Here is a 9,679-nt window from a genome sequence, read left to right on the forward strand (position 1 = left end):
GGCGGTGAGGGGGCCGGGGGTCTCGGCGGAGCGGCCGCCGCTGCCGGCGAGTGATGGCGCCTTGTGGTTCCCCCCCGGCAGGAGCGGGGCCCGGGATGGCGGCCGGGGGCCCGGTGAGGGTGTCCCACAGCGTCTGCATGGTGTCGGACTTCTTCTACCCCAACATGGGGGGCGTGGAGAGCCACGTGTACCAGCTGTCGCAGTGCCTCATCGAGCGAGGCCACAAGGTCCTGGTGGTCACCCACGCCTACGGCCACCGGAAAGGCGTCCGCTACCTCACCAACGGGCTGAAGGTCTACTACTTGCCCCTGAAGGTCATGTACAACCAGTCGACGGCGACGACGCTCTTCCACAGCCTGCCCTTGCTCAGGGACATCTTCGTGAGGGAGAGGGTCACCGTCGTCCACGCCCACAGCTCCTTCTCCGCCATGGCCCATGACGCCCTCTTCCACGCCAAGACCATGGGGCTGCGCACGGTGTTCACGGACCATTCGCTCTTCGGGTTCGCGGATGTCAGCTCGGTGCTCACCAACAAACTGCTGACGGTGTCCCTGTGCGACACAAACCACATCATCTGCGTCTCCTACACGAGCAAGGAGAACACGGTGCTGCGAGCGGCCTTGGACCCGCGGATCGTCTCCGTCATCCCCAATGCTGTTGATCCCACTGACTTCACCCCAGACCCGTCGAAGAGGGATGACGGTACAATAACAATCGTTGTTGTCAGCAGGCTCGTTTACAGAAAAGGTAACGGGGGGGGAAATGTAACTTTAGCTTGACTTGGTTTTTTTCTTTAGGATACGGTAAGAAGGGCCTTGGTTGGGTACCACTGATGCCGTGTCTGTGGTATGGGTTGGATTTTAGACGGGAGCTGTAAGGTGGTGGTTCTGAGCTTTTGCGTCTGTACATTCAGGAAGAAGAAATGTATGTTTCAGTTTGCGTGTGTTGCGTTCAGCGGTGCATTTCTTTTGTAATACTGAAGATATTGAAATTTTTAAAATGGAAGGTTTGGCTTATATTGGGGATATGATTTAGGCCCTAATCTATGTATTCTGTTGGAAATGTTTTAATTGTTTTTTTATTTACTCAAGCAACAGCACCTTAAGTGACTTTTTTTTTTTTTTTTTTTTTTCCCTCATATTTGTCTCCTGGTAGATCACAAGTTGTCTTTTTTCAGAATTTTGTGTTCAGCAGTGTAACTGTCTTCAAGAGACTTCTTCTTTTTTTTTTTTTTTTTTTTCCTTTCTCTTGAAAAGAGTTATAGCAGTAGGCTACATCATGGTAAGTTCTAAAATCAAATACAATAACGGCTTCCCCCAACTTTTCTACTCTTAGGTATAGATTTGCTTAGTGGTATAATTCCTGAGCTCTGTCAGAAATATCCAGAGTTACATTTCTTAGTTGGAGGAGAAGGACCAAAACGAATCATACTGGAAGAAGTCCGGGAAAGATACCAGCTACATGACAGGTTTGTTCCATGCATGCCTACGACCCTTCAATGTACTTTAGGGGTGGGGAAGACAACAGCAACATCCTTTCCGCCTGACAACCTGACACCCCCCCCCCCCCCCAAAAAAAAAACAAACCAAAAAACCCACCCCAACCAACCAAAAACTTAAGGCTGGAAAAGATGAAAACTATTGAAAGCAAGGCAGATAGCCCAGACACTAACCTGAAGACTTACGGAGTTGGACTGTGATTCTGCAACTTAATTTATAGAAATCGACCCTGTGTGAACCTTCACTTGAGTTGGAGAAAAGCTAAGACATAAATTTATCATATTCCTCTCTGAAGCCGTGATGCTTGGATTGCATATTGCCATATTGCATAAGGTGTTAGACAGCTAGTTTGTGTCACTGCTGCTTGTGAGGATGATTGCTAGTAATTTATTTTAATATTTCAGTATGAAACTCTTCAGGGTAGTGCTTATCTAGTATGTGTTCTTGTGGTACTACGAACATGTTCCCTGGTGCTACTGTGTTGCCAAAATGTTTCTGTGATGCATACACATTTGTGTATTTCTTTGGGGTTTTCTTGTTGTTCAAAGACAGTTTTATGTGGCAAGGACAAGCTTCTTAATTTTCCATTTCCTTTTCTCTGTTTTCTGTTGCCCGCTCTGTACTTCAGTCAGTGATTCTTCTGATAAAATTGTTTGTTAGTATTGTTCTTATTTTGCCCTTTTCTGTGTCCCAGTATCTCTTCAAAATAATAGCTCCTGATCATTGTCCCCTAAATACTTTTTTCCACCTCAGACTGAGACTGATCAGACCTCACATTGAAAAGTCGCATAATAGATCTAATCAAAAAGGATGACAAGTCTTAATTATTGACTGCGTGAAGCCATGTTCTCTTACAGAACTGGAAAGCTCAGTAGCAATGTTTTGAAGACAGTTGCCAGTAAAACAAACAGAGCAACTTCTTCCCCCAGCTTTATTTTCAGAAGTTTCTTTTAGTGTGAAAATCAGCAGCAGTCTTCTATTTCTTCATTACTGGAAAAATTTAGAGGAAACGGAACAAAGGTGTCTGTGTTCCTTCTCTCACTATATAAGTGTGATCCATTGGCACATTTTTCAGAATATGTGTAACACCATACTGTATTATTACAGTCCAAATCTAGTGTTTATCTCTTCTCTTTATTTCTTTTTTTTTCTTTTCTTTTTTTTCTTATATGCAGGGTACGTCTCCTAGGCGCCTTGGAACACCAGGATGTTAGAAATGTTCTAGTCCAGGGGCACATTTTTCTCAACACTTCCCTCACTGAGGCCTTTTGTATGGCGATTGTGGAAGCAGCAAGCTGTGGTTTACAGGTAAAAAAAAAAAAAAAAAATCTCAACTATCTAGAATGCATGTATCCATTTTAAACAAAGTTCATGATTAAATACTATGTGTTTGTAACATTTGATTTAATCTGAGGCTCTGTCTTTACAAAGGTGAGCAAATATTATCCCCATTTACAGATCACCTGGAAGCTGAGACAGAAGGGTTAACCGAAACTGCTTAAGCTCCCAGAAGAAACTTGTGCAGAATTGGGAATAACATGTAGATCTGCTAACTCTCAGTTCTCTGAACTAACCAGACTGCCTCTCCAAAATGCTATTTTGTATGTACTGCTTTACAGAGTTTCGGGGTAGTTGATGTTCATTGAAGGTTTACTTTGACACTGCTTTAAGAGGAGCTGCAGAAAAACGGCTCATGAGCATGAGTGACTGGTCAGTCAGGCATATTGAATTATCAGGCTACACCATTGTACTAGAACTGTTTTCTTCCTGCACCAAGAACTGACACTTGTTTTCTTGTATTAACTGAAGATGTATTTGCCTTGCCATGTAGGGATTCAAGCTGAGTTGGAGAGAGAAAAACCAGTAAAAGCCCTTTCTGGCTAATTCACAACTCGGACTGACAACTCAAAGAAAGTTAAATCAGCAGCCATAAAGATCTTAGATTTTCACATTAAAATATAAAGAAACTTTTTTTTAAAAAGACAGACTGATAAGAGTGTCTAATATACAGGAAGTATAGAAAATGTGAGGGACTTTTTTTTTTTTTTTTTTCCTCCAGTATCCTTTGACAGTAGTTACTACCTAGTTGTGGTCGTTATTCTCCTGTCTTCTGTTTTGCTCTCTAGAGGTGAGGAAGTTCTGCAGTTTTCTTGTTGTTGCCTGCTGTTTAGAGATGATTGTGTAATATGAGTCTTAGTAGTTCCTGATTTCCCTTTAAAAATAATAATTCAGATTTAAAATTACTGAACTTCTGAAGAAATTCTTGTAAATGTTCAGTAGCCTAGAAAGTGTAAACTGAAGGTGGATGTGGTAAAAATGTCCTCCCCAAGTAGAGGTAATGGTTTTCGTGAGGGGCTATGGAAAGTCCAAAATCTGGTTACACATATTTAGTCATGTACTACGACAAACAACTTTAGGAACGATGTCTCATAAACTGCTCATTAGACCAAGTCTTCTGTTTTATCATGCTACCAAAGAATCATTCTAAACATTGTTAAAGGTAATCTGCTATGCTAGGTCTTTTCTAGGGCCTAGACCTTTAGTCTGCATACAGGTACAATTCCGAAAGCATGATATCGGTCTTTGCCTTCATGGCAGCCACTCCTTGTAAAATTTTTTTTCCCATTCTTCTTAAGTGCTGTATCTAAATGGTGCAATAGCAGTGTCATTGCTCGATTTCATTGTTATGCAGCATACGTGCTATTTCTTTTGTTTCTTTTGAAGGTGGTGAGTACAAAAGTTGGTGGGATTCCTGAGGTGCTTCCAGAAAATCTCATTATTTTATGTGAACCTTCCGTGAAATCTTTGTGCGATGGATTAGAAAAAGCTATTGCCCAGCTCAGATCAGGAACACTACCATCTCCAGAAACCGTTCATAATAAAGTGAAGACATTTTATACATGGAGGAATGTAGCAGAGAGAACTGAGAAAGTATGTATAACCACTTCTTTTAAATTCTCTTAAAGTACATTTCTGAAACAGCTGCTTCTTTGAAACATTACTAGGTACCTTTATGTAACCTTTCAGTGTAATTTTTCAGTGTGTTTCTTTTCAAAAATACATGGTTTAAAAAGGTTCAGACAATACTTCCCCCCCTGCCCTGAATATATCCCTAGGTAGGTGGGTTTTTTCCTATTGGCATTTTTTTTCTATGCCCTAACTGCTGATAAATATTCTGAAGAACAGCCTAGATCTTTAGTTACATTTCTACTTACATATTTTTTCAAGTCTTCACATTAAGTAACTTTTCTGGCATAACTGGAAAAAATGCTGTATGAGATGTTAGCAGGTGGCAGACAAAACTTTGTCATGAACTCTCCCTTTTCCTTTTCATACAAGTGGTTTAAAATTATGAGAGGTAGTTTAATGCTGGTAGGCTGAACATAGTTGAATTTACATAAGCTATGGATGTAATGAAAATAAATTATCACACCTTTGAAATTGTATTTCACAATTAGAACTGCACTTCAGCATAAAAACTCTGCTGTTAGTGAAGAATGTTTACTGCAATGGTGTGATAAATGCCTGTGGAGATCTGTCACTTCTGATTTCAGCCCCTGTGTTTTAGTAAAGAGAGTAGCTGAATCACATGCCACTTAATTACTTTATAGTGTACTGAGATATATATCTCCTAAGTCTCCTTGAAGTATCATGTACAACCAGTTTATTTTATCGTTTTCAAGTACTGTCAGTACAATTCACTTCATGATTTTGAAGCTGCAAGCGGCATTTCAATTGCAAAGTTTTTATAGAAGTTACTCTAGATTTCAGTTTTCTTTATAGCCCTTTATTATAAGAAAAAACAAAACAACAAAAGCTCTGTGAAGAAAATGTTAGTATAATTGGAAGAAGTCTGCATGGAACTTATGTTATACAAAAGACAGTTGTTTGTTAGCTTATTGTGAATTTACCCGTAGGGTGAAGTCTGTAATATTCTCTAGGAAAAAAATCTGTATCCTTTAAGCCTTTTTTCAGTTGTGTCTAGTGGGTATTTATGTTTCTGTTCTATGAAACACAGGACTGTATATTTTTTTAATTATTTTTTTTAGTGGTTGCAGTTAATATGTATATTAAGTCACGAGTAGCATGTATTTGCTTTTCATGTTCATTGAATTTTAAGAATTTTACTAAGAATTACTAGTGTTTCTTTAAATAAAAATCAGTGTACTATTATGATTTGCTTGATTGTTCAAACACAGAGATTTGGAAGATTGCCAACTCATCTATGAGTTCATCTATCTTTGTGTTGAAAATCTCGTAATTGCATGTTCAGATTCTTTTCCTGTGACTGATGTGAATATGAGATTAGAACCCATTCCATTAATTAAAAAAAACCAACCCTCTCTCTATAATATTACATGAGCAACAAATGATGCAGTCTTCCTATTTAATGAAATACTCTTGAGGTCCATCAAAAAAATAGAACGTTTCTTTTCCTTTTTCTCCTTAAATAATTTCTAGAACAGTACTCATAAATTAACATTTAAAATCTGCAAAGCTTTTTGGGGGGTAATATTTGTGCCATCTAGTAGTTAGGAACAGATAATTTATATTGCACACTGACAACAAAGTACTGCCTGATTTTTGAGGTAGAAGCAACATTGTTTTAAGATCTTACTTTCTGTCTCTTCTCCATTTAGGTGTATGACAGGGTGGCAAATGAAGTGGTTTTACCAATGGATGAGCGACTTGACAGGCTGATGTCTCACTGTGGCCCAGTGACTGGGTATATTTTTGCTCTTTTTGCTGTTCTGAACTTCCTTTTCTTGGCCTTTCTGAGGTGGATGACTCCAGATTCCATTATTGATGTTGCAATAGATGCCACAGGACCTAAAGGTGCATGGACTAAGCAGTGTTTTGGGAGGAAAAAAGGAGGAGTTAAAGAAGAACTTCCAAGCTCCTAAAATGCTCAAATGGAGAGGAAAGAACATGTCAGTCACTAAAGGTTTTAATGCTTGCTGATAGAGACATTACTCTTAAAATTCTTCAGTTTCTTTCTGAAGTTCTTGGAAAGAAACTTGGTTAAATGTGCTACCTCAATTTAGGATGATGTTTTAATTTAGTTTTGGATTCATGCAGATTTATGGAGATCTCTTTTGCACTTAAAGCTGGGAGGAGAGCGTGGGTTTTTATATGTGTCAAAAGCCTTTGAGACAAAAATACAAGATTTTTTCTTGACCACTTGAATATTACAGAAAGTGACTGTAAACTTTAGTGGTATTTGGGAAAGCAGAACACAAAAATTACTAGCTTACAGTAGTCCCTGCTAATTCCTGATATTTACTATGATTATTATTTTGAGACCTATTTAAAAATACTTAATTAAAAACCCAGCAAAACACACCTTTTCTCTTCTAAAATGAAAATGGCACTTGAAATTAGTCATGAAGTCCATTACCATGGAAGTTTCAGAGACTTAGTTCTAGCAGTTGTGTCCCAGTGACAGTGTTTTGCCTGCATAGTGTTATTATTTTGAAGTTTTTCCCTAGTCAAAATTGGATCATCCTGTTGCTAAGTCAAAACTCCATAATGAATTTTTGGTATTTTCAGAGGTGCTAAATTTGTCCTGTTCACTTACACGTGTGAAAGTGTTATAAAGCTTATAGCGGTTTTTTTTTACAGTACTTAGGTGAAGAAATTATATTATTTAGAGATAATATAGCCTTCAGAAACAGCTCAGGCCTGAAAACTCCTCCAGCAGACTATGCCAAAGTGTGAAGTAACACGCGTGTGTGCACGCACGTGTGAGAGAGAAACCTGTGAAGGGCTTAGCAAGCACCATTGTGCTTGTGCGCTCTGTCTCCCTTCTCTGCCCTGGGCCGCCCCCCCTTTTTTTTTTTTTTTTTTTGCCTTCCCCTTAGTTATGACCAAAATGGCATTTCAGTCCATCTCTGGGAGGGACAGACAGTGTTTAGTATGCATGATTTCACCTAGACCACATCAGAGACACTGCAAGTGAAATCTTGGGAAGGTAGCCTTTAAATGGAAATTACCAATAGGTATGCTTTTCATGGAGAGGAAAAAAAATAAAAAGAAGTGGGTCCTTGCATCTGTTAGTAGTCCTGAGTAACGTATACCTGGGCCAAAACGCAGCACAACTCACCAATGTGCAAGGAGGCATTTATCTCATTTGTGTCACCCACCTCTAAACCCCGCCCCTGCCTAGTGCACTGGGTTAATTTCTTTCTCAAGCATCACTAAAGACTAAAAATCTTACTATTTTATGACTCTGAGTATTATGTAGTGTTGGACACTGTATTAATATTAAAACTGTGCAATATGAAAATACTGTTCCCAAACCCTTGAAGGGCAGTATTTAAAACACAGCTTCTGTCAATATCCTCTTGTTTGTGTACAGACATAGTTACCCTAACATCTGACATTTTATAACTTCACTGAACATATTTTCATGAAACACAGAAAAGTAATGTGAAATAAATGCCATATACAAAGTCTATTTTCTTTTACTAGAATTTTTAGCCTTTGATATGTAATGTACAATATGCATTGTATTGGAATTTGAATTTTTCAAACTCTACATTAAAAGTGGAGGTCAGCTAAAATGATGCCATACAGATTATGGCTAAGTGGGTGGAATTAAGGTAATATCTTACTTTTCAAAGTTACTTTTTCTTTTTTCCAAACACTCAAGCTTATAACAACTTTAAAAAAAAATACTGATTATCATTCCAGGGAAAAATTTTTTCTATATATTTTTTTAATAATATTTTGTTGATTCTCATTTATTTCTTTTTGGTTTCCTGCAACATCTAGAAACACAAATCAAATTTTCAACAGGATTGTAAGAATTTATTCAAAATACTTCTCTTTTCTTTTTTGGAACATGGTTTACTTATGAATAATATAATAAAACCTTGTTATAATCTTGTTTACAAGATAAATTCACAGTTTATCTAAAACTTTATTTACCTTTGGATAATGGATATTTTTCATTAATATCTGGTGGTTAGACTTCTTATGAGAAAGATGATTATTAAAAACCATTCTGCACAAGCTGCCACAAAAATTTAATCCATAACTGGTTTAACTACAACTATGTTGTTTCTCAAGTAATGCAACTTGTATTACGCATAACTCTTTGCGGGACTGGTTCACTCACTGGTCTTGTGCAGTGGAGTAAGGGCTGATGTCACTGAATCATTTAGTTTTAAAAAGCATCAGTGGGTGAAATGGAAAAGTTTAAATAAAATAATCACAATAATAAAAGAACAGACATAACGAGTATATTTAGAAATGAATAAAATAACTATTTAAAAAATCTAAAATGTTTCAGTTGTGCTTACAGGTAACATTTGATCATTGTGAAATACGAGGGAAATGTTACCAAAGAGAGAGCGATACTGAGTAATGTCTTGCGCTGAGCAGAGCCTCCAGTGTGGAGGAGGAGGGAACACTCCCAAACTTTCTGTATAGGAGGGACTATTCATCTGCAATGAAATTCCATCCCGCAGGCATAAGGAGCAATTGTGTTTCCAATACATTGTATGCAGACACTGTGAATTAAAGTATAGACGGCATCTTGATAACTGAAAATTGTATGTTAAACCAGAGCAAGTATCAAGTAAAGTATGAATGTAAGATTCATCTTTCAGATTGTGTTTTCGTGGATGTGGATAGATCTGTAAGAAGGTAAATACACTGTAATGTACTTATTTTTGTGCTCAAGTTTTTCTGCATCTTTTTAAAATAAACTTATTTTTTCTCCTTTTGATACTTATTTCTCTTCACTAGTCCTTATTTTCATACATGCTTAGGCTTATAAATAAATAATTGTAAAAGCACATCTTTTTGATGCTCCAGTAAAATACAGACTTCATGTAAATAGAAACAAGAACAATCAGTCTCAAAAGAAAATGGTTTTGCAAACTTTTTATATTAAAAAATATTTAAATATTTTTAATGTTTTATTTGCTGTCCTTAAGCTACTCTCGTCATATTTGCTGTACATCTTTTATGACACTCAGTAGTATCTTGACTTCCACAGTTTTTCCTAATTATTTTTTGACAGTCAGATGATAAAAGGTGGATATTTTTTGTTAAGGGAATAAAACTAAAGGCAAGATCCGGTTATACATCTGAATTTACATTTGTACTGAAATTTTGCATTTTTCTTGTCAACAGATTGGATTATTTTCAGATTCTGACTTGCTTCAACACTG

The 9,679-nt window shown here is 37.5% G+C and overlaps 1 protein-coding gene across 1 annotated transcript; it reads left to right on the forward strand.

The window, feature by feature from the left end:
• Positions 1-83: 83 nt before the first annotated feature.
• Positions 84-8,186, forward strand: PIGA (phosphatidylinositol glycan anchor biosynthesis, class A). Its single transcript, XM_010581528.1, has 5 exons — positions 84-747; positions 1,336-1,468; positions 2,675-2,807; positions 4,224-4,430; positions 6,140-8,186. The coding sequence occupies exons 1-5, from the start codon at positions 96-98 to the stop codon at positions 6,401-6,403; spliced, it is 1,389 nt and encodes a 462-aa protein (XP_010579830.1). The 5' UTR covers positions 84-95; the 3' UTR covers positions 6,404-8,186.
• Positions 8,187-9,679: the final 1,493 nt, after the last annotated feature.

This window comes from Haliaeetus leucocephalus, unplaced genomic scaffold (assembly GCF_000737465.1).
Source record: "Haliaeetus leucocephalus isolate CR32 unplaced genomic scaffold, Haliaeetus_leucocephalus-4.0 Scaffold795, whole genome shotgun sequence".
Taxonomy (NCBI): Eukaryota; Metazoa; Chordata; class Aves; order Accipitriformes; family Accipitridae; genus Haliaeetus; species Haliaeetus leucocephalus.

What these genes read in the sequence shown, in the direction of transcription:
- PIGA (XM_010581528.1), top strand. Translation starts at nt 96, where the DNA reads ATGGCGGCCGGGGGCCCGGTGAGGGTGTCCCACAGCGTCTGCATGGTG. An exon ending in AGATACCAGCTACATGACAG is followed by an intron (nt 1,469 to 2,674) that starts GTTTGTTCCATG and finishes TCTTATATGCAG; the next exon opens with GGTACGTCTCCTAGGCGCCT. An exon ending in CAGCAAGCTGTGGTTTACAG is followed by an intron (nt 2,808 to 4,223) that starts GTAAAAAAAAAA and finishes TTTCTTTTGAAG; the next exon opens with GTGGTGAGTACAAAAGTTGG.